Source organism: Chiloscyllium plagiosum, chromosome 44 (assembly GCF_004010195.1).
Source record: "Chiloscyllium plagiosum isolate BGI_BamShark_2017 chromosome 44, ASM401019v2, whole genome shotgun sequence".
Taxonomy (NCBI): domain Eukaryota; kingdom Metazoa; phylum Chordata; class Chondrichthyes; order Orectolobiformes; family Hemiscylliidae; genus Chiloscyllium; species Chiloscyllium plagiosum.
The window spans coordinates 7,311,709-7,337,299 of NC_057753.1; the positions used below are offsets into that span (position 1 = coordinate 7,311,709).

Genomic DNA, 25,591 nt, shown 5'->3' on the forward strand with positions numbered 1-25,591 from the left:
TCCGGACTTGTCCGACCTGCCCAGCTCTTTTTCCACCTATCCACTCCACCCTCTCCTCCCTGACCTATCATCTTCTCCTCCCCCACTGACCTATTGTACTCTATGCTACTCTATCCCAACCCCCACCCTCCTCTAGCTTATCTCTCCACGCTTCAGGCTCTCTGCCTTTACTCCTGATGAAGGGCTTTTGCCCGAAACGTCGATTTCGAAGCTTTTCGGATGCTGCCGAATTGCTGTGCTCTTCCAGCACCACTGATCCAGAATCTGGTTTCCAGCATCTGCTGTCATTGTTTTTACCCCGAATTGGTATCTGTCATTAAGCAAAGGGACATATAAAAGAGCAGACGGAAGAATGGCTCAAATCAGAGACTGGTAACAGTGGTGTTTTCGTTCCAGAAAAGGTAGTTGAGGTTAATAGCTGACCCAAGTAGGCAGGGACTTGAATAGTCCAACTTTCTCTCATCATGGATGACGGTCCTTATCTCTCACAAAGTGAGGACTTGCAATCTCAAACTGTCTAATTCAGGTTTGGGTGGGTGCGGCATTTTGGGAAACTCTGGTGGTAAAGAATAAATCAACGAATATTATTTTGTTTTTTAACGTTTAATGCAACTGGCTATTCTGGCAAAGCGACATAACATCACCTTTTGCAGTTCCTCGCGGAATTTATTTTGTGATACTGCGTAAATGAAGACATTGTTGCAGGAACTGACTAACTGAAGCAGGTTGGTCATCTCTTGAAGAATGTACCGTGGATTATTGAAATCCAGGCCAGTGAAGTATCCCTCGCCTGAAATTCGCACGTAGAGGAAGCGTCCAATATATGTGACCCACAGGAGAAGAAAGCTCATTGAGATGGCAAAAAGCATAATAATGGACCTCCTGCGTTTGGCCATCTCATGATCTTGTCGATGTTCGGTTCCCCTGAGCCTCTTGCGGGATCTGCTAGCCGCTATGATGTGTTTGACAGTAAAGGTGTTGAGCAACAGAATGAGGAAGAATGGGAGGAATGGGGTTAAGGTATGGTCAATCCAGTCGTAGACTTGCCAGACTGACAAAATGTAGTAACTGTCCTTGATACCGCAGAACCAAGGCACCCCATCCAGAATGTACAAGGGCTCGTGAATAAAGAAGTAAGGGACATTCTTGACGCAACTCATAGCACATATGATTCCGATGATTAGTGCTGCAGATTTCTCAGTGCAGTATCTGGTCTTCAGACTCTGGCAGCAGATGGCCACAAAACGGTCGATGGTGAAAGCCACAGTCAGCCAGACTGAACCATCCCGTGTGGTATAAGCCAGCATACTGGTGACTGTACATCCAGGGGTGGTGGACAAGAGACTGTAGCGAAAGTAAGTGCCACCTATTCGGTTGAGGATCACGGCAATGACAATAACAAGGAAATCATTCACTGCTATCATCACTAGATAGAAGGTGATGCAACGAGATAGTCCACACCGCCCTCGGGATAGAACTATGATCGCCAGCAAGTTGGCTGTGAGACATGAAAAAGCAAAGAATGTTATGAACAGACTCCAAGCAATAGCTACACTTCATCTGCACTGTTAGTGGAAAACGTCTGAACCATCACAAAGCCACCTGCATACTCCAATCATTCAAGGGTAGTTTTTTATTTATTTTATTGTCCTGATTTTTACTGTATACATCAATAGCATTTTCAACACCTCAAAGCGTTTCCTGATTTTAAAGAAGTCTAGAAGTATTTGAAGTCACCGCATACCTGCAATACTATGTGTTTTTTAATACTCGGAGATGAATGCATCCCTCAATCTGGGAAACGTGCTTATCCACCAAAGCTCTAAACTCGGGAGGAACCCATCTCCCCCCGCTACCTACTCCATGACTCACTTCTCCTTATTCACTAAGGCCATTTTTTATTACCGTTGCTCTTTTCAAACTTTTTGGCCTAATATTATGCAGCTCCGTATGAAATATGTTTGTTAAAGCGACTTTCAGGTAGCCAGATGACACATACAGCAGTCATTGCAGAAAGAAGCCGAGATCCGCCTTTGTAAATGGCAACTGTATATAATCAACAAATATTGGCATTCACGCTGCCCAAAGTTAAGATGATCATTTGAAATAAAAAATAAATAATGAAATTAAATGTTTGATGAATCTTGCAAGCCCAATCACACCTTCACAAAGGTTGCCAATTAATTCCAGAAATCACATTTAAAATGGAGACTGTCCAGTGGGAAAATTGTTATATTGTACACATTGCATACTTCCAGTGATCGAGCTTTGAATTGTTGAAATCCCTGAGTGAAGTGCTACATTGTAATTAATTTAATGAATCGTTTACACTATCATAATATGTATCTCAACATGGTAATATAACCAGCAAAATTGATCACATGATTCCATGCTATTTGATTATCCCATATGATGGGAAAGGCTGGAGATTGTCGTTTAGTGTTTCAGACTAAAAAAAATTAACATATAAGAAAGACTTACTGATGCTGTAAATCAGAAACATTGACAGACGTTGCTGGAAAAGCTCAGCAGGTTTCACAGCGTCTGTGAAGAGAAATTAAAGTTAAAGTTACGGGTCTGGTCACCCTTCCTCAGCACGGTTGTGAGGAAGGTCACTGGACTCGAAGCCTTAACTTTGATTTCTCTTCACTGATGGTGCCAAACCTGCTGAGCTTTTGCAGAAACTTCTGTTTGTGTTTCTAATGTATCCGCGTTCGGGTGAGGTACTTTTCTCTCACACTGCGCTGAAGTTGATGGAAATAAAGCCAGAAATAGGAGACATTTCTGGACACTAACAACTACAACTAAATTTGCAAATGAATTAGGCAATCACTTATGATTTTTCACTTACCAGGGACACCAAGGACACCGACAATACAGTAGCAAATGGCAAATACTGGACTATTGGCTGCACCATGCATCGTCTTTAGGATTTAACGGAATTCCCGAGACTGTAGACCTTCATTTGTGACACAGTCAATTTATTCCTCTTCTACGCTGCGTGAGCGTCTCAAGGGAGACAACCAAGTTACAACATGAATCTCCCTTTAGATTCAGTGAACAAACACATTATCTCACTACTACAGTTTATAACATTGACAAGATGAATTTGAATAGTCACTGGCTGTAAATTCTGCTGCTGCATTCTCCTGACAAGCCATGTAGATTTCTCTCCATCAAATGTAGCTTCTCATTGTAGACATCGTCTCATAGCTAACCTAAACATTGGTCATCATCTTTTCAGTTTTGCAAAAAATATTGTCTTTTTTGATGGCAGATTTTTTAAAGATATTTTCTGCATTACCAAGGGTTTTCGTCTTCACTGTATTATTGTTGATTAAAAGTGTAAATTGATTTACAACGCAGTTCTAAGTTCGTGTCAACCAATAGAAAATATCGTCACAAATGTAATTTTTAGTATGGATTTCTTGACCACGTGGAAAATGCTGAAATCTCCAATTATCCTGCCACATCACAAATGGAAGAAAGGCCTCCAAAGTTCGCTGTTCAGGCAAAGAATTTCTGATATACTTAAAGTCGACAATTTCTGTGTTGTGAAATAAACCAACTATTCTTCTGGTGCGTTAATAACTGGAACGTGGTTTATGAATTCGAATGAGGAATATTGACAAATGAATCAAGTTCAACGTAATATAGCTTAAGACAACATAAATAGCAATAAGCAAATGCAATAATATAAAATCCATTGCCCTGTACATGTTAACATACGGATTTGTGCACCACAAAAGAAACAAAGAATGCGTCCATTAACCTGCAATCTAATGTTGATATAATCATGGCTTAATATGATATTCAATGTGTAATTTACTGCAAATTTCAGACACAGAGTCTCACATGCTGCTGTACAATCCAGGAGGTTAAAAAAATCAGGAGAAAATGCAGAGAAAAGTGTTTCTTGGTACAATCACACAACCTTCAAACTCTTTCGAGACTGCAAAGGTTTCTCCTTAGATCTAAACATGAGTATTTTTTTTAAACTGGAAACCTGGTCTGTGAGAGCTGGCCACGTCCAGGATGTTTCTGTTGCTCCAATCTTCAAAAAGTATCCCAAGGCCTTACAGAGTTTATTTTCTTAGAGACAGCGTTGTCCCTCTGTCTTACAATCGCTCTTCAAAAAGGACAAAATAAACTCTTAAAATGACAGCACAATCACGTCATCTCCCTGAGAAAAAGCCATCAACATGCAAAGATGGCTTCATTTTTAAAACACGTACTCATACATGACAGCATGTATACACTGCATTGAATGTAAGCATGCAAACATTCACCATAAAGACCTGTGACAGTCCGTTTAGCCCTGCCACTGAATGTCTCCAACATGACAGCAATTATGTTTTCTTATCCTGCCACGTGTGAAAGCTTCAAATTGAATCTCTGTGCTAATAATCTCTATTGAGACAGTCTGAATCTCTTATCATGGTATTTATCCAAAGTTTTAATTATTTTTGATCTGTATGTATAATTTTCTCAACAACGTTACTGTCACTAAAAGTGTTGTAATAGTGTGACGCCAATGCCAAGTTCTAGGTTTCCCTTGCAGTCATAGAATATTTAGTCTAATGAGTATTCAATTTTCTGAAAACAGAAATACCCACAGGTCTTTGGATCTTCTCGTCCTTATAACGGTATAGCACCGACATCAACGTGGAGAGCTAGCTTGAACGGCTTTGTGAAATTAGATGTGCCTAACACTGGGTATTTGGTTAATACAACTTTCAGAGAATCAAATGCCTTCCGACAGTCTGCTGTCTATGGAAACTTTCTGCAGGTGTTCAATAGGTCAGTTAATGGAGCAACCGTACTGCGAACAATTTGTTATGAAATTGCGATAAAACCCATCCAATCTTAAACTTTCCTCCTCGTTAGTGGTTTGCAAAACTCCCCAACAGCGAGAAAGTGAGGACTGGAGTTGCTGGGGAGTCAGAGTCGAAAAGGGTGGCGCTGAAAAATCGCAGTAGGTCAGGCAGCATCCAAGAAGCAATAGAGTCAACGTTTCGTGCATTCGCCCTTCGTCGAGAATGTGAAAGGGGAAGGGGTGAAAGATAAATAGGGGTTGAGAGTCGTCCTGCGGGTACGGTAAATAGGAAGTTGATAAGTGGGCGTAAATGTGATAGGTTAGCAGGGAGAATGGAACGGATAGTGGTAAGGAAAATGGACAGGTTGGACAGGTCAAGACGGCAGTGCTGAATTGGAGGATTGGATCTCGGATGAGGAGTGAGAGGGGTCATTTGTAAACTAGTGAAATCGGTGTTGATCCCCTGTGTTTGAACATCAGTGTGGGGGCATCTTTCTATGTCCAAAAACATAGTCAATAAACGTGACTTGGGATTTTGCATACTCAATCTTAGCCAGGTTGATCATCAAGCCTGCCTCCTAAAGTCGGTCAAAAAATTCTGATAGATAGAACATAGAACATAGAACATAGAAGAATACAGCGCAGTACAGGCCCTTTGGCCCTCGATGTTGCGCCGATCCAAGCCCACCTAACCTACACTAGCCCACTATCCTCCATATGCCTATCCAATGCACGTTTAAATGCCCATAATGAAGGAGAGTCCACCACTGCTACTGGCAGGGCATTCCATGAACTCACGACTCGCTGAGTAAAGAATCTACCCCTAACATCTGTCCTATACCTACCCCCCCTTAATGCTGCAGATGTTCCTTCAATGCAGAACTGAAAATTACTAGGTCATCAATGTGCAGCACACAATTAGGTAATCCATAAACGATGGTATAGCTCGTCTTTGAAACATGGCGGGCGCATTTCACATACCAAGTGGCATGACCTTAAACTGCTAAATTCCTTTCAGTTTCACAAAAGCCGAAATTCCCTTAGCTCTTTTAGATAAAGGCATCGGCCAGTCTTATCTGACGTTCTTTCCCTCTGGCATTCTTACCAAATAATTCAACTCGCCCACTCTCCTTTTGAGTAGGTGAAGGTCCACGAAACCTTGCTTTTAAAGGGTCACCGAGCACTGGATATGCGACTGACACTTAATTCTCTAAATAGCATTGACGGCAAACCCTCAACATGGATTTTAAAGTTTAATGCCACCGTTTTAATGCTCGCAGTGATTTTGAATGGTACGCATTGGGCTTGAATTTTATTATTTTTGCAGCTATCAGCAACTTCCATGAACAATTTCGAAGTACAATCTGATGGTAACCCTCTGCATGGATCTGATCAAATCCTTGACTGACTCCTCCACAATCTTTTTTTGTTGTGAAATTGCTTAATCGAATGTCCTCGGAAACCTAGTAGCCATATTGATTTCAGTCAATAAATAATTAGTCCTTTTTCTATGTGAGGTAGCGTTCTCAAACAATAAATTGATATCCTTGCATAAAGTTCCTCACATGCAGGAAGAGGTATTGAAGGTTCTGGCATTATGCCTGCCTCAGGTTTTCCAAGTACCTGACACGTGTGACTTATTTGGCAAAATTCAAATCATTCATATGAATTTGTTACAGCACACAGGTGAAACCATCTGTTGATTAATCCAAACACTCAGAAAAGATCACCTTGCTTCCTAATATGTTAAAGTATGAGTGACAGAGAACTCCCAAATCCTACTATTTAATGAAAACAACAAATGTCCGCATTTTATATCCCCAACATCGGATCGTCTCATTATTTCAATATTGGGAAAGCAATAAATTCAAACGCGATTGGGTCTTAGTATCCTGGAGCATATTTTAAACTGAACGGTTACATTAGAATTGTTGCCAAAAACGGCACCAAAACTGAGATGTCCATTTCACAGTTAACTCTAATATATTTTCAATTTTACAGTGCATTCTAGGACAGCCATCAAGTCATATGCACAGGTATGTGTCAGCTCTCAGTTAAGAACAGCATTCACTCTCTTTCAAAGGTACAGTACACGCCTTCAACTTCATAACAACTTGGCCTTAAGAAAAGACGAACCATCATATGAAAAGATGGCGTCATTTTTTTTTCTAATTCTTAACCCCATGGAAATGAAATATTTAGAAATTAACACGTTCATGTTAATTTCTGCACACACATGTATAACGCTGGAAGTTGTCAAATCTTATCTGTAGTTTTTCTTTTAAATCCGCAGTAACGAGTCTGCTGTCACACTTTTATGAGGAGCAACATGTAGAATTTGTAAACTAAAAGTCTGTAATGTAATGCTCCAATGAAATAGTCTCATGTTTGTGCCGTTAAGTATTTCCAAGATACTAGGAAGTTTATGGTCCCTGTATGCAACTATCTCAAATCACATTGCTCATCTCATTGGTGTAGCTAAAACTGGTGCGGTGGATGATACTGCTTCTAAATTCACAAATGCCTCCTTTGATAATGCCTCCTTTCACAAATGCATCACTTAGAGGTTACAAACGAAGAATTTTCTTTTGCTTTCTCTCATCCATGTATCTGCCAATAACCACGCAATAAGTACAACATTGTGATGTTGGTGGTTTGTCCAACTTTCTGTGTATAGTCCTCCAATCTTGGCACGGGATATGAGTCAGACTTTTTTGCAGTGTTCACCTTCCGATACTCCACATAAAATCGTTGAGTCCCATCTGGTTTGGGAACTAATAAAATCGGCAAAATCCATTCACTCACAGTCCGTTCGATGATTTCTTCGTTGAGCATCGCATTCATTTTCTTCAGGGTCTGTATGGATTTGAAAGGAGGAATTCCGTAGGGTTGTTGTTCCATCGGAACAGCACACCCTTCTTCCACATCATGCATTATAACATTACGGCTCCACATCTTATTCCTATGTATGTCCTCATTCTGCTGCAATATCCCTTTGAGCAGGGTTCTTTCCTCCTGACACAGAGAGTTCAATAACACATCCCATTCTTCAAGTACTTCCTCATTATTTAATGCATTTAGGGACAAATTAAACACCACGTCTTTTGGGTTTGATTCCGTACTCTGCGGGACAGTAACTAACACCTGTTTCTACAGTTTGTGTCTCTAATATAGAAAGTTGTCAACATATAGGACATAAAACATTACAGCGCAGTACAGGCCCTTCGGCCCTCAATGGTGCGCCGAACTGTCAGACCAATCTGAAGCCCATCTAACATACACTATTCCATGGACGTCCATATGTTTATCCTATGATGACTTAAATGTACTTAGAGTTGGCGAATCTACTACCATTGCAGGCAAAGCATTCCATAACCTTACTACTCTCTGAGTAAAAAAACTACCTCTGACATCTGTCCTATACCTATCTCCCTCAATTTAAAGCTATTCCCCCTCGTGCTCACCGCCATCATACTTGAAAAAGGCTCTCCCTGTCCACCCTATCTAACGCTCTGATTGTCTTATATGTCTCTATTAAGTCAACTCTCAACATACTTACATAACTGGGTTTCGCTTCGGCGGGTCGGTGTGGACTTGTTGGGCCGAAGGGCCTGTTTCCACACTGTAATGTAATGTAATGTAATGTAATCTAATCTGGCATCTTCATCAGGTAGTTTACCTGACGTAACTTTTTTTTATCTCAATTCGATAGGGATTACTAAACTCGCCTTTCAATGGATCTCCTTCCACTGGTAACAATGCTAATACCTCATCTCCCAGGGAAAACGTCGGAATTTAGAGTTTTTATCTGTCACCTGCTTCCTACCATGTTGTGCCCTCTTCGGGTGATTTTCAGCTAATTCACCTGGAGTGAATCTCTCCCTCTCTTGATGAAGAGCTTGGGCTCAAAAAGTAGATTCTGTTGCTCCTGGGATGCTGCCCGACAGGCTGTTCTTTGCCAGGACTACACTTTTTGGCCCTGTAATAACTCAGTTTCTAATTTTCCACTATCGTTTGAAACATCATCCGCATCACTACCACCAGATGTACAGGTATATCATTACCAACGACAAATTGTACTCCTGGAACCGAGAGTCTCTCAGGTAATGCTACCAAAATGTTACCATTTTCGTTGGATTCTTCAACATCGCTTTATTTAATTACACACGTTTTGTCTCACCATGAATTCCATACATTATCACTTTCTGTAGAATTATACTGTAACAATTACATATCTCACCCTTTATCAGCTTCGAAGACTGACTTGGTCTCGTACCTCTTAAAATTTAACTTTAATTAACTTCATCCTTGAATATTTGAGTGGGTCTTACCTTTGCAAGTAAATCATGTAAAGGGACTTGCCACATTCTTATCAAAGAGCGCCTGACAGATTCGTACATTCTCGTGCAGCTGTTTAGTTTCCAATGAGCTTTCTTTCTGGAATTTAACAGAACTCACTGGCTTATTCTTCTTTCCCACATCCGTTTTCCCAGTGCTTCCTTTAAACTATTAATACTGCGGTTTCATGTGGCCTCTTTTATTGAAGTGAAAACATCTGATCTTTCTAACATCTCTATTTACCTCGTGGTTTGCTTTTCGCCTGCATTAATCTATTTTCCTACCCTTCAATTAGATCACCTTACCCTTTACCAACTGAGGATTTGACTTTACCTCAATTTCTTGCCTTCACAGATTGAAATTAATATCAGACGTCAAACATTGACTTACGAACCATCTCATAATTATTGGACTTTTCAGCTGCGAATTTTGCAGGTTTTTTTTAATCCTTTCAAACTCAGTGTATATTTGACAATGGTTTCTCCCGACATTCCTCAATTTTAGAGATTTTGATCACAAAACGAGTCTCAATACCCACTCAAAATATGATAAGTGGATAGTCCCTAACCTTCGTTATTCGTTTTTTAAAGCACTGAGTTCCAGATCCAATTCAACTGGTCAAACTACTCGACATTAAGCAAAGCTCAATTTATTGAAATACTGCCGTTGAATTACAGCAAAAGAACGAATAACAAAATAACTTAATTCATTGGGAAAAGTTATCATAATGTAAGATACAGTAACTATTAATAATTAACTGTTTCAATATAGTAAACATACCCCATAGTGTAAAAAGCAAATTGATCAGTTAGATTTTCTCACCTGCAACGCTCGCAGTTGAGAATCCTGACCTTGCAGCTGAAAGTGGGAGAGGGGAAAATATAGCTACATTTTCTTTTCAGACTCCAGCAGCCACTGCTTAAAACTGAACCTAAGAAACTAAAACGGCAAGAAATCTTAAATTAAAACTGAAGAAATTGTAGATGTTGTGAATCCGAATAGATGTTGCTGGTAAAACTTTGCATGTCTGGCAGCATTTGTGAAGATGGTTCATCGCAGTTAACGTTACGGGTCCCGTGAAATTTCCTCAGAACTCAGAGTTTTCAGGAAACCGGACCCAAAAAGTTAACTTTGATTTATCTACAAGACCTGCTGAGCTTTTCCAGCAATTTCTGTTCTGAAAATAGAAACTTTCATCTTAGAAAGTCCTTCCCAACTGCTTCTATCATACCAATGTAAGAAAAAAACGCGGCCCAAGGTATGTACTGTATGGGCCATTACTAGCCAGTTTGGTGTCTCTGCCTTAAAACCTTGCTTAAAAAAAATGAGAGTACACCACCTCAAGCCACAGCATTCTCATACTGATTAACGGTCTTTCTGCGGTCAGTGAGCAGCAACCTTCAGACAGAGTGAGAGAGAGAGAAACAGAGAGCAAAAGAGAGAGACGTGCCCATGTGTGTGCGTGTCTGTGTTTATGTATGTACGCCTTCTGTGCATGCGTGTTTGTGTGTGAGCCAGCACATTGAAGTTTCAAGGGATTTAATTACATACAGAACAGTAAGCAATCAAATTTGAGCTGGCCCCACTTAGTTTGCAGATTCAGATTATCGACTAATTTAAACTGTGTGCAAACTGGGTCAAGCAAGGCTGCAAAATCGAAGCATCTTCCGTTCGCCTGTCTTCCTTTCTGCAAAACTACCCCTCCACTCGAAGATGTATAAGCATCCAACTGGAATAGAGTTAATTCATAGGCTCAGTGGGCAAACTGTTCTACTTAGGTTACTTCTATTTCATGATGGAGAACACTCAAAAAACTGTCAGGAAGATTTAGTAATACGATACATTTTTCCATATGCATAATCAGGTGCTACCTTCCCAAATAGCATTGATGCATTCGTAAAGAAATATACGAGATAGCATTAAGGTCCTCTTCCATCCTTCTGCCTCTACACAGCACTGTCCTCACCTCTTTCCTGGCAATCAAGATCAGTGGTGATCCAACGCATCATGTTGATCAGTTCAATACCTTGGGAGCATTCATTCAGCATGTGCAGCAATTGATGGCGATACTCAACATCACCTCATCGCTATATTCAGCGTAAGTCTTCGACCATTTGGGGAAAATAATTTGATGAAAAAGATCACAAACCTGTCTGCAAGCTGGATAGTTTATCCCTGTTATCAGGAATTGGAGAAATGGACAATGTACATTTACACCTATAATCCCTGCAGATATGTCATCCTGTGATTCCTATGGAAAATCCTATAAGAGGAGAAGCACACTAATGCAGTCTCGTCTCTCAGGCCAGTCTACAATGTCGATTCACTGCTAACAATCAATCAGCTGCATTGGGCAGTTACATTATCGACGTGAGTGTCATAGGCCTTTCAAAACCAGCTCTCTAATGGGGGTGAGCATCCTCATCAAGAAAAATGCCAGTTGGGTCGAAGAAATATTTTAAGTATGCCTTCGAATTTTCTCTGGAATAAAAAGCAGTTTCTCCATTAATTCAGGGGAATCCTTAGTCTAATACCATCCAATTTGAAAAACAAACTGTGAATAATATTTTAAGCATCTCTGGCAGGTCCAGGTGCTGAACAATCATAATCAATGGAAGAAGCGTGTGAAAATCCGAGCATCATCCGGCACCTCCACATCAACGTCAATATGTGGGAAATAGGTGCGGGCACGGCCAAAGAGCTAGCAAAATGTGGGATTTTTATCAATATTAAATGAATGAGAGCTCCCCTATTCTCTGAATGTAAGTGCTATCAATGAGGTTCTGAAGCTGCTCAGACCTGCCCAGCGGAGCTATCGCTGCTGCTTTCTCTCCGAATGAAGATTCAGATTCACCCAGACTGAGACAGCGTCCTCTGTGCCTGCTCTAAGATTAAACAAGTTCACCCAGTTTCCTTTTATTTTAAATTCTGAATTTAAATTATTGACTTGCAGAAATATATGGCAGTGCTTGTGGATCCAGCAGTGAATGACGTATTTCATAACCTCAGGACCCACAATAGCGGTGTGGAAGAAAGTCATCCTCGATCCACAGTAACTGCCTAAGAAGCATATTGTTTTACAAAAGTTATTGTAACTAAGAGGTAGACATTCAGACTACATTTTGGATGGTGTAAATGCACCTTTCAGTCTAAAAATATAAATGAACATACTCCACCATTATCTAAATTTCGACTAATTCGACTAAACTAATTCTTCCGACTATCATTATCACCCGAACATCTTCCTTATGAAGTGCTTCGAACAGTTAGGAGTGAGACAGATCTGAACGAAAAAAAAAACCCGAAAGGTCTGCAGATGCTTCAAAAATGAAATAAATCAGAAATCGCTGGACAAATTCAGTAGTCCTGGCAGCATCACTGAAGAGAAAGCATTTAAGAGCATTGTGTCCAATTTAGAACATTGCACTTTAGGAAGAAGGTGATCACTTCGCTGAAAAATTGTACAAGGATAAAGATAAATTGTGGGGGTGGGGTTGGGCAGAAACCTCGCATGGCAAGTTCGAGTGGCGTCTGTTGCAATCTATCCATTGCATTGTTCCAATAAAGACTTTGGGGAAATGAGAAGAGAGAATGACTGATAGACAGCTTCTTCAAAGATGGTTCTGAGTAAACAAAACAGCTCTATGCTTCTTGATCTAAAGCTCTGCAGAAGAGTCATACTGGACTCGAAATGGGAACTCAGCTTCTCTCTATGTTGAGACTGCCAAACGACTGAGATGCTTCAACACTTACTATTTTTACTTCAGATTTCCAACATTTGTAGTGCAGTGTTTTGTTTCTATGTTGACGACTGTTGGTTGCCCAATTACTTAAGAGAAATTAAAGATCTCAAGTACAGCTTGAATGTTTTGTAAATATCTTTCAGATGCTGATGTACTTGTTATTCCAATTGACATTCCACTTCCTTGCGCTCCAGAGGGGAATTGGTGTGGATGATCCGGATGTATCCTTTCAAAGGGTTTTCATTGTCTTGGGAAATTGCCGAAAGTAAAAAAAAAAAGAATATTTACAACAAAAAGAGACTATTCAGACACTTAAAGCACCCTCAAAGATTCAATTAGATCAAGATTGAAACATTTCTGAATTTGATTTCAATTGCCCTTGTTTCATATGCCATAGTTATCTTTACAATCATCGAATATGTCAGATTTCAAACTGGCACTTGGTGCCCAGAGTCTGCAAAGTTTTGGTGGAAAAAGGTCTATTTTTTCAGTTCTCCATCTTTCTGTTTTGCTGACATTTCTGATCTTGGCTCACTGCGTTCTTCCAGTGAAACTAAATATAATCTTCAAGAAAGGACCTCATATTTCAGTGAGGCTCATTATAGCTTTCTGGAATCACCTTAGAGACTATCAACTTCATACTTTGACCTCTGGCCCCATTTTGTTTTCATTTCTTTTCTTGTTTAAATTTGATTGTTTTTTGTTCAACAGTGCACGTGCTCCAGGCACATCTTTTCTTACTTTGTTTCTTTCTGAAGGCAACTGCATTCCCCGTGTCCTTGAGTATACTAACCATTCTGCCATCTCATGTCTTCTGTCATTCATCCTGTCACAGCCCGTCTTTCAGTCCTTGTCTCCCCTTGCTCCTAACCTGTTAGATATTGCAGTTCTGGTAAAAGTTAAATGACCTGAAACATTAACTTTATTTCGTTTTGCACAGATGCTGCCAGAAATGCTGCGTTTCTTAGCAACATATTCTGTGTTTATTCTGAATCTGTGCTGTTCTTCGTATTAAAGAATTGATCGTGTACAAAGTTCAGTACTGAATATTCTCAATTTCCCCAAAGAGCGTAATAGATTCCGTATACATCCAATTAATACTTCTGACAGTTTTTAGTGAATTCTCTGTAATTCAGAGCAATATCAATTGAGTTTCACATTCCAGGAACAACCATGATTTGCGAATATTGTACGATAAAGTTTTCATAGCCCCCTACATTTCTAACCAAGAAGTGTTTCGTGTTGTAATCCTGAAGAAGGGCTCATGCCCGAAACGTCAATTCTCCTGCTCCTTGGATGCTGCCTGACCTGCTGCGCTTTTCCGGCAACACATTTTTAGCTCTGATCTCCAGCACCTGCAGTCCTCACTTTCTCCTGTAATTCAGTTTAACCAACCTGAGTGTTTAATGTAGGATTTGTACGATTAATTGCTCCTGATGCTAGACACGGAACGAAACGTGTGGGTTGCTGACAGAATGGTAACAAAACTCATATGTAATTCCCAGGGTATGCGCAGAAATAATTATTTTCCTGTGTTTTGAACGTGTAGAGGTGTACATTACCTTTAAGAGAAAGTGAGGAAGAGAGCAAGGACTGACTGAAAGCAGAGTGTCCAGAACAAGGTAAAAATGTAACACTTGGATGAAACACATAGGACATCTCTCTCGCAGACCACTGTGAAAGTTCAGCCATTCAGAAGGTTAAAGTCAGAAATCAGAAGGTTAAAGTCAGAAATCGATAGATTTCTAGATTTTCAGTGTTTTGAAAGATGTGCGGATGGTGCAGGAAAATTGTATTAAACTAAATAATCTCCCATGATCTAGTCAAATGGCATAGTGATCTTAAAGGGCTGAATGACGTGCTCATCTCCCTTTATTTCCTTACAAATAGGGAAAGGTTGCCGGATAATCACCAAAAGGACAGCTTTACAAGACAAGGTAATATTTTCTAGATTGAATATGGGAAGGTGTAGATTAGATTACTTGCAGTGTGGAAACAGGCCATTCGGCCCAACAAGTCCACACCACCCCACTAAAGCGCAACCCACCCATAACCCTACATTTACCCCTTACCTAACACTACAGGCAATTTAGCATGGCCAATTCACCTGACCTGCACAGGTTTGGACTGTGGGAGGAAACCGGAGCACACGGAGGAAACCCACGCAGACACAGGGAGAATGTGCAAACTCCACACAGTCAGTCGCCTTAGGCAGGAATTGAACCTGGCGCTGTGAGGCAGCAGTGCTAACCACTGTGCCACCGTGCTGCCCACGGTGGAGAACCTTGATGATGTGGATATAGCAATTGGTCAGACGCTTACCCAGTTCGGTGTGATAATCTTGGGGATACATTTGAGCAATTTTCGGATCAATTTTCTGATATTTTGTTGAGACAGAACCAATACCCAACAGGAAGGTCCTTTCGCGCATGTGCCTTGCACATTCCAGAGAAGGCACATTTCTCCCATGAGTAACGCTGATGTCTGCACCATTGCACTGTTGCAAATATTGCGACCATCAAAACTTGTCGGCACACAGTTGAAAGCGTGGCGACGTCACCGCACCCTCTGGGCTGTGGCACCAGTTTCACGTTCTCTTCCTCCAAAGAGAATCTGAAATATTTGCAAATGCAAGTTCCCACTGATGTTACTCTGAAAAACAAAGTGAAATTCTTTCAGTGGCGAGTTTACTTCAACTTCGTCTACAAGTTCGAGTCCTTAAGCTGGGCTCTACAAATAAACAGTGATCCTCCTACAGTGCAAAAATATGCAGGCCAGGTGAATTGTCCATTTAACATCGGCCCATAATGTGCAGGTCAGGCGGGTTGCATTTACTAATGTAAATGCATTGTTGCCACGTAATTGGTCTTTACAGCCAGCGAAAATGCCAACCTGAATTCCTGCCACATTAGAAATGAAAGTGAGAAAACGGTTAAGAAAAAATAAACTTCAAAGAATTTTATTACACCAAAAGGCGTAGGTTCACCCATTTACCTATTGAATAAAAGACGGGCCGTCGCTCTACATAAAAAGCATGTCAGAATTGCTAAAATAAAAATGGGTGAGATATGCATTTCCACTTTGTGGTCTGGACTTTTGATTTTCGAATTTACATTTTCTTGTGCATTTCTTAACTCATCTTTTGTCTGCATACCTGTGAATAAGTTAATATGTGTTTCTAACGTTTTAAAGGGATTAAATGTAAGCTGCATAATCGTACATTAGTTGTCATTCGTTATGTGCCATCAGTTCAAAAATGAGTTTGTTTACAATAAATGGTTATTTCCCATTAGAAAAATGCATAGTTGCGGGAATGGGTTTGGATGGGACTTAATTCAGAGGATTGGTACAGACTCATGGCCTCAATGGCTTAAGAGATTCCATGATCACTTGATCATATAGTCGCATTTTCTTAATGCCCAGAAGTCACTAGTTTCGTTCGTTCCATTTATGGGTTGTCATGTGCCCATTTTCTTCTACTTTAAATCAATTTCACAAGGTATTCGATGGTGAGGATTCGCAGTCAGCAAACTTGAACAAAATGCCAAATCATGATTATGCAGGAATCGACCAACTTATCGTCACCAGAACATCATTGATATTATGGAAGGAATGGCAAGAGACTGTACATGTGTTCGGCACGATCGATTTGTTCTTTTTAAATTTATTGGATATGACGTCACTGGCTAGGCTAGCATTCTTTGGCCACCCATCTTTCTTCTCAAGAGTTAGCCACATTACTGCGAGTCTTGAGTCACGTGTAGGCCTTAACAGGAAAGAGTGTTCTCTAAAGGGCATTAGTGAACCAGATGGATATTTCCAGCACTCGATAATTCGAGAGTTTTATTGATTTCAAATCCAATCTACCACAGTGGAATTCAAACCTCTGTCCCCTGCGTGTACTACAGTGAGCAGCAGTCCCTATTTATAATCTGGTAACAATAGTGCCGTTGACGGTGTTATAGAACAGCAGTCTCTGTCGAGATACTATGCTCCAACAGTCCCTGCGTATATTACAGAAGACAAGTCTCTGTGAGTATATTGCGCCACTAGATTATAAATCCAGTGTTAGTATCACTGGGCCATCGCAGCCCCGTGTGGCTACAGCCGATCGTCTGGCCTGTCTGAACACAATTGCCGTCATGGCAAGAAGAAGCTGTGCAAATGTGAGAGTTGCAGGAAGCCATTAAAATCTCCAGGTCAGTGCAGTGACACGAGGGAGAGGCGGTTCCTCTGCTCTGTGTGTGAGAAAACATTCACTCGGTTCACACACTTGCTGCAACACCAGCGATTTCACACTGAGAGGGAGGGCATTTACTTGCTCTGTTTATGACAAGGGATTTGCTAGCTCACACAACCTCACACACACACATTACTGTGACCTACTCATGTAGGTCACAGTAATGAGAGAACATTTAAATGTCAGATTGTGGGAAGCACTAAACATGTTCTAAGGCACTGATACGCCATCGAAGTGTTCACAGCGATGAGAAACTATTCAAGTGCTCTCAATGGGAGACTTTGTTAAAGCGCTCATCAGAACCCAAGCGAAATAAACGCATTCACACTTGGAGACTCACAACTTCTCCGTGTGTGTGTGTGTGTGTATGGTGGGGGGGGGGGGGGGGGGTCATCACTCCATCGTCTCAACTTTAGTCACACCAGGGCGGTAACACTGGGGAGAAGCTACATGCATGCCCCATGTGTGAACATAAATTTGTTCATTCATCCCACCTGATCACACACCAGCGATATTAATGTAGATCTAGTGATGGAATTTAGCTGTTACCACATCCAGAACTGGTCCCTGTCCTGCAGGTTCTGATGCTTTTAATGTTAATCAACTCCAGACCGGTTAAAGATGTTAATATTGCAGGTGTTAAATAAAGCTTAATTAAAAAATTGAAGTGTTGTAAGACATTTTAATATCGGAGACAAGTTTCCTACTTTTGAATGGCTACCCTTTCCTATTTTCTTCACGCTCACCTCCAAAGACGAGTGCAAGGAAAATAATGACCTTCATTGTCACTAATATTGATACAATCTGATCAACTCCTCTCCTGTTACCCTTCCTTCTACTATTTCACTGCCTCTTATGTTGCCCCGTGGCGAGCACTGAACGTGCACCTCTCTCAACTTTCCCTCACAGTTTTTTTCCCATTCGTCCCTTAATGAGCTCATCTCACTTCCTCCTCCATTGGCTGTCATCCCAAAAAATGTTAGACAACTGAAATTCTATCTACGTACTGCATTGATTAATGTTTCTGTCCGTTTTGTGGTAAATTGGTCGTGTTTACATTCGGACCCCAGCATCCCTGCAAGTCATGGTCACGTTTTAAACTTGTCTTTCCCGTCAGACACCCTGCAATGCATTAGTTCCTACCAAATGCTGACAATTACATTAATATTTCCGATCAAAAATACATTAAGTCAATACAAAGTCTTTACATCAGCCCACTCACTGTCTCGATAAACCCCATTAAACAAATGCCAGTATGACCACAAACCTATCTGAGTGACATTTCGACAATGATCTGCAGTAAACCAGAGATCGTGAAGAAGTGAGGTTGACAGGGTCATTGTGATCTCAGTCAGTACCGGGGGTCACATTATCACTGCATCTGATTGTATCAAACTATACACAATATTTATCTAGGCAGTTGTTCAATACAGGATTCCTGGCTTTGTGGATAGAGCACTGAGCTTGTTCACATGAGGCTGCAACTACAATGTTTCTATGAAATGGTTCATATTCCTGCTTCAGTCAACACCAAATGGAGCGATTGACATTTATGGTGAAGTAATATTAACATGGTCCCAATTCCTCTAAAGGTCTGGGCTGATACGTTTGTGTTTGCAAATCTCGTTTCCCCTTCCAAAAGTTTCACGAAGACTATTCAGATGGACAAGAAGCAGCTGACGTGAGCACTGTTCTAGTCTGCCGGGGAGAACGAAGTCAGACACAAACTGCAGTGTAACTGAGAAACAATAGGGGAGTGACACGGATGGAGAAGCAGCGGATGCTCCCCTCCTCTGCTATGATCAAGGTTGCATTACATGATGTATAGAACCTTTAAACATGACCGACTTTTGAAGGTGATGTGTCTCCCGCAGCTGCCTCAGATCCAGTTCTGAAGAAGGGTCACTAGTGAAGTAACGTTGACTCTGGGCTAAAGAGCTTATTTCAGTGCTGTAGAATCTGATGACATGACCATCCTGCCGGAGAAGTTTGTCTCTGGTTAACATACACGCAAATTTAAAAAAAAATTCAGAAGTTGTAAATAATGCTATTGCGGAAAGGTGGAAATGTGGCTGGCGTATGCCCTGATGGTGTGGTGGTTCGACGCTCTCACCAATACAGCCCGTGTTCGATTCCCAGACAGGCATTGAAGATTTATTGGTTTCCTACAGACTCTAAAATGACCATGGATTCCTGACATTGGCAAGAATAAAGTTAGAAGACCTCTGTAAGATTGACTGAGGGTTTCAAATCAGAGTGTCGCTTGGATCTGGGAACAAAGGGGATGAATCACATACTCCCTCTGCGCCAGACCACACAGCACTGCAAAACAAAACACGCGCATACTCCTTGTTTAAACAAGCAAGACACTTGTGATAAAATACAATAAAAAACTATGGATGCTGAAGAGCAGGAATTAAAACAAAATTTTCTGGAGAAATGCAGCAGGCCTTGTAGCATGCGTGTGAAGAAAGCAAGTTAGCATTTCAAATCTGATGACGCTTCATCAATACTATTATGGAACTTGACAAAGAAGATGCAAAAAGTTGTTTCCACTTGTGAGAGAATCTAAGACCGGGGGTGTAATCACGGATCAAGGAGCAGCAATTGAAGAGATGAGAAGGAATTTCTTCACTCAGAGAGTAGTGAATTCGTGATTTTTTAAAGCATAGACGGCTGTCATGGCGGTGTTCAAGAGTGAGATAGAGAGATTCTTAATCAGTAAGTAAATCGACAGGAATGGGGAAAAGCAGGAAAATTGAGTTGAGGATGATCAGAGGAGCAATGATTTCATTGAATTAGATGTGAGGGCTGGATGGCTTACCTCTGCTCCTCTGACTTAGAGTCGCAATATGAAGCTGTGAAAATAAACTGAGGAAAGTCTGCAAATTTCAAAATGTTTTTATCCATTGGGGAAATGAACTGCAGTGAAGCATGCAGAGGGAAACTCACGACAGAGAGAATAATTGTGGGGAATTTTGTTCCATATACACCATTCCTGCTGGGAGAATTCCAGGACATCATGCAAAAAATAAGACTTCCTGTCTGAGCGCTCCCATCATGGCGAGTTGTTGAGGCGCAGGGTTAGATGATCTTATTAGGTTAAATGAGATTCCCGACAGATCGAAACAGGTCTTCTGGCCCAACCAGTCTACACCAACCCTCCGAACATTAACCCGCTCAGACCCATTACCCATATTGACCCCCGATTAATGAACCAAACTTAAGACCTAATTTAGCATGGCCAATCCACCCTAAACTGCACATCTTTGGATTGTGGGAGGAAACCAGAGCACCCGGAGGAATCCAACACCTGACACTGGGAGAATGTGCAAACTCCACACAGACAGCCGTCTGAGGCAGGAAGCGCACTCGGGTTCCTGGCGTTGTGCTAACCACTGAGCCACTGTGCCACCCTAAGATGAGTGTAGGAAAATCGGTTGCATAGATGATTTCTATTAACATTTTCTGGCACAGATTCGAAAGATACTGATTATTGGATTAGCGTTTGGCTGTTTTAGAATGAGTTCCTGTCGGAATACTTACCGTACAAACACAAGAAAACCCACCGATTCCAACACCCTGTTCTGTTTTCTGTTACCCATTCGTTTGTCTCAATTCTAGAGATTTTCAGTCTGAAATGATACAATAGTGAGCAGAGTTGTTTGCACCTCCACTTTTTGGCAGTTTGTCGCCCCTGAGTCTGTCTCTTACTTTCCGGAAGGTTTCTGTGTGTTTCCCCTCTGGGGGTCTAAATGAGTGTTTAGGTTAGAGTGATGCTGGAAAAGCACAGCAGGTCAGGCAGCATCGGAGGAGCAGGAAACTCGACGTTTCGGGTAAAAGCCTTTCATCATAGAATCCCTACAGTGTGGAAACAGGCCAATCAGCCCAACAAGTCCACACTGATCCTCCGAAATAGCAACCCACAAAGACCCATTCTCCTCCCTTGTTAGTTGACAAGTACCCCTGACCAAAATACCGAACCCACACACCCCAAACACTATGGGCAATTTAGTAGGTCAATTCACCTAACCTGGGGAAAGTGAGGACTGCAGATGCTGGAGATCAGAGCTGAAAAATGTGTTGCTGGAAAAGCGCAGCAGGTCAGGCAGCATCCAGGGAACAGGAGAATCGACGTTTTAGGCATAAGTCCTGAAGAAGGGTTTATGCCCGAAACGTCGATTCTCCTGCTCCTTGGATGCTGCCTTACCTGCTGCGCTTTTCCAGCAACACATTTTTCAGTAATTCACCTAACCTGCACATTTTCGGACTAAGGAAGGAAACTGGAGCAGACCCACGCAGAAATGGGGAGCACCATGAGGTGACCACTGAGCCAAAGTGCCACCCATGTCCAGGTTTTTGCCACTCCAGATTGCTCTATTTGGCTGGCAGCAGCCGTGATTGAATATTTAGTGGGAATTTGCTGTCAGAGCCTGAAGACTAATGCTGCCACGAGCAGATTACATTGCTGGCCATAAGAATAATTTGTTTACTGAGTTGGAGATGCCGGTGTTTAACTGGGGTGTACAAAGTTAAAAATCACGCAACACCAGATTATAGTTCAACAGGTTTATTTGGAAGTGCCACAATGGTTAGATTGATTCTAATATTTTTTTTTTTTAAAATCGATTTACAGAATCTTACATGGATTTGTGCAGATTTTGAGCAAAGTAAAATGTAATTCTGCAAGGGCAAATGCATCCCGCAAACTTATAAGTGTATATGTGCATGTGAGTGTGAGTGTGGGGAGGCGTTGGGGGGTGTTATTATGTCTGTCTGTGAGAGGGTTCGTGTATGTGTATGAATGTGAGTGTAAAGGGGTTTAGGTCTGCGAGAGGTGGTGTGAGGCGTTGTATTTGTGAGTGTATGAGAGAAGGTCTGTGTGTGTATGCCTGTTTGTGTTTCTGTGTGTGCGCATCTGTCTGTCTGTGTGTAGATCTGTCTGTGTGTGTGTATACTGCAATAGGGTCACCTGTAGTGTGACATGAACCCAAGGTCCCGTTTGAGGCCATTCTCATAGTTACTGAACTTGACTATCAGCCTCTGCTCAGCCACTTTTCGGTGTTGTCTGCCCCGAACTCCGCCTTGGAGGACAGTCACCCGAAGTTCCATGGTTGAATGTCCCAGACTGCTGAAGTATTCTCTGACTGAGAGGGACCACTCCAGTCTGAAATGTCCATTCATTGATTGCCGTAACCTCTGTTTAATCTCTCCAATGCACCATGCTTCAGGGAATCCTTGCCTGCAGCATATGAGATAAACAATGTTGGCTTAGTCGTATGAGTACCTGCTATGTTCATGGTGGTAGGAGTCCCCACGCATAATGGTGTTATCCATGTCGGCATTCTGACACTTGCTGCAGCATCTACTGTGACATGGGTGTATGATATTGACCTGAAAGCGAGCAGTTTGCTACTAACAATGATCTGTTTGAGGTTTGGTGGCTGTTAAAGATGAGACGTGGAGATGTGGGAAAGGTCTTGGCGAGATGCTCATCCTCATTGATAACGTGTTGCAGGCTGTGATTAACATAGCGTAGGTTTTTGGCTCCTGGAAAATACTGGACAATGAAGGGTACCCTGTCGGTTGCAGCTCTCTCTCCTGAGGGTTCATTACAGTTCATCGTTGTGGCACGTCGGAACTGGCAATCGATGACTTGAACATCGTACCCCGTTCTTATGAGGGCATCACTGAATACTTCCGAGTCAGGGCACAACCCTTAAACAGATCATTGTTCATAGCAAACTGCCCAGCTTTCAGGATAATATCATACAACAATATCACGGTAGACGCTGCAAGACGTGTCAGAATGTCGACACGGATGCCACCATTACGCGTGGAGGCACCGTCCACCATGTACGTGGCAGGTACTCATGTGACTCAGCCAACATTGTCTCTCTCATTCGCTGCAGGCAAGGATGCCAAGAGGCATGGTACAATGGCGAGATCAAACACAGGTTACTGCAACAGATGAATGGACACCACAGAACAATCAACAGACAGGAGTGTTCCCTCCTAGTCGGAGAACACTTCAGCAGTCTGGGACATTCGATCTCGGAACTTCGGGTGACCGTCCTCCAAGTCAGACTTCGGGACAGACAACACCGAAAAGTGGCCGAGCAGAGGCTGATAGCTACGTTCAGTAACCATGGGGATAGCCTCAACCGGGACCTTGGGTTCATGTCACACTACAGGTGACCCTATTGCACTATACACACACACACACACTCAGACCCTCTCTCATGCATTCACACATACACTCCCACACAAACCCTCTTCCAGACGTAAACCTCTTTACACACACACACAAACACATACACACCCTCTGACAGACACTCATAATTCCTCCCCCAAACACACACCCACATGCTCACATACACATATGGGGTAAATTTGTACTGGCAGAATTACTTTCACTTTACTCAAAAATTTCATGAATCTATGTAAGACTCTGTAAATTCGTTTTTAGATTAGAATCAGACTGACCATTGTGGCAGAAACAGACTCTGAGTGAGTTAACACGTTAAATACCTTTTCTGGGCCGACATGACACTAATTGTTAAAGTGCACGTGCGAATGTACCTTAAAAAGAAGTTTTGTGATTTACATATGAAAGAACTGAAACCATCAAGATCATTCTTAAAGATGGGAGATTTAGCAAACAATCCGGTATTTTTCAATATATAATTTCAGTTACATCACACCATAAACTTTTGCTATAAAATCTGTCTTAGAGTCTTATTCCCAACAATCACCTGATGAAGGAGCAGCACACCGAAAGCAAGTGTTTCCAAACAAACCTGCTGGACTATAACCTGGTGTTGTGTGATTTTTACTTTGACTACTGAGCTATATTATGATCACACCTTCTATTTCAGCTACTGGTGCTTGTATATCGTGGTTGACATGCCTTGGTGCTGTGATATGAGGTCCAAAATTTGCACCTCACCCGCCTGGAAGGCCTACCACTGTCAGTACGCTTCATAATCCTACTTCTCCCTTTCCTCCCCATTCTGCTTCTCAAAGAGAATCATAAAGATGTAAACTCTATAAGTCAGGACCATACTCTTGCAACTGTGTCCTGGTAACTAGAGTTGAAGATGTGCCACACTAACAGTGATGCAATCTCTCTGAATGCCACCGACATCCACATGAAGGGCTTTTGCCCGAAACGTCGACTTTTCCTACATCTGGGATGCAGCCTAACCTGCTGCGCTTTTTCATCACCACTCTAATCTTGTTGCTCACACCAGCCTTTTGAATGACTTTGAGGTCACCTCCTGCAAGTGCAGCATGAGGAGCTAATTCTCAACATGTGGATCAAAGTTATTTGCAAAGCTGACAACCCAGAAGCCCATTCCTTACCCTTAGACTGAAATAGAATAACTATGGAAATGAGGGTGCTTTGTTTTTCATACAAATTACTGTTGATGTCACATCTGTTGACTTACTAGTAGCTGGAAACATATTAACATAGAACATAGAACATAGAAGAATACAGCGCAGTACAGGCCCTTCGGCCCTCGATGTTGCGCCGATCCAGCCCACCTAAACCTACACTAGCCCACTATCCTCCATATGCATATCCAATGCCCGCTTAAATGCCCATAATGAGGGAGAGTCCACCACTGCTACTGGCAGGGCATTCCATGAACTCACGACTCGCTGAGTAAAGAACCTACCCCTAACATCTGTCCTATACCAACTCCCCCTTAATTTAAAGCTATGCCCCCTTGTAATAACTGACTCCATACGTGGAAAAAGGTTCTCACGGTCAACCCTATCTAAACCCCTAATCATCTTATACACCTCTATCAAGTCACCCCTAAACCTTCTTTTCTCCAATGAAAACAACCCCAAGTGCCTCAGCCTCTCCTCATACGATCTTTCTACCATACCAAGCAACATCCTGGTAAACCTCCTCTGCACCCATTCCAGTGCCTCCACATCCTTCCTATAGTATGGAGACCAAAACTGCACACAATACTCCAGATGCGGCAGCACCAGAGTCTTATACAACTGCAACATGACCTCAGTACTCCAGAACTCAATTCCTCTACCAATAAAAGCCAGTACGCCATATGCCTTCCTCACCGCACTATTTACCTGGGTGGCAACTTTCAGAGATCTGTGTACATGGACACCAAGATCCCTCTGCTCATCCACAATACCAAGTATCCGACCATTAGCCCAGTACCCCATCTTTTTGTTACTCTTACCAAAGTGAAATCTGAGTTCATCCCTTGTGGTTAGAGGGTTCCTAGGCGGAAGATGAGGCACTCTTCCTCCAGCTATCGTGTTGCTATGGTCTGGCGATGGAGGAGTCCAAGGACCTGCATGTCCTTGGTGGAGTGGGAGGGGGAGTTGAAGTGTTGGGCTACGGGGTGGTTGGGTTGGTTGTTCCGGGTGTCCCAGAGGTGTTCTCTGAAACGTTCCGCAAGTAGGCAGCCTGTC

At 41.9% G+C, this 25,591-nt stretch overlaps 1 protein-coding gene across 1 annotated transcript; it reads right to left on the reverse strand.

Moving 5' to 3' along the window:
• Nucleotides 1–596: 596 nt before the first annotated feature.
• LOC122543644 (probable G-protein coupled receptor 139) lies at nt 597–2,921 on the reverse strand. Its single transcript, XM_043682464.1, has 2 exons — nt 2,852–2,921; nt 597–1,498 (listed from the first exon to the last, which is right to left on the reverse strand). Exons 1-2 carry the CDS (start codon nt 2,919–2,921, stop codon nt 597–599), a joined length of 972 nt encoding a protein of 323 aa, XP_043538399.1.
• Between the last annotated feature and the right edge of the window lie 22,670 nt (nt 2,922–25,591).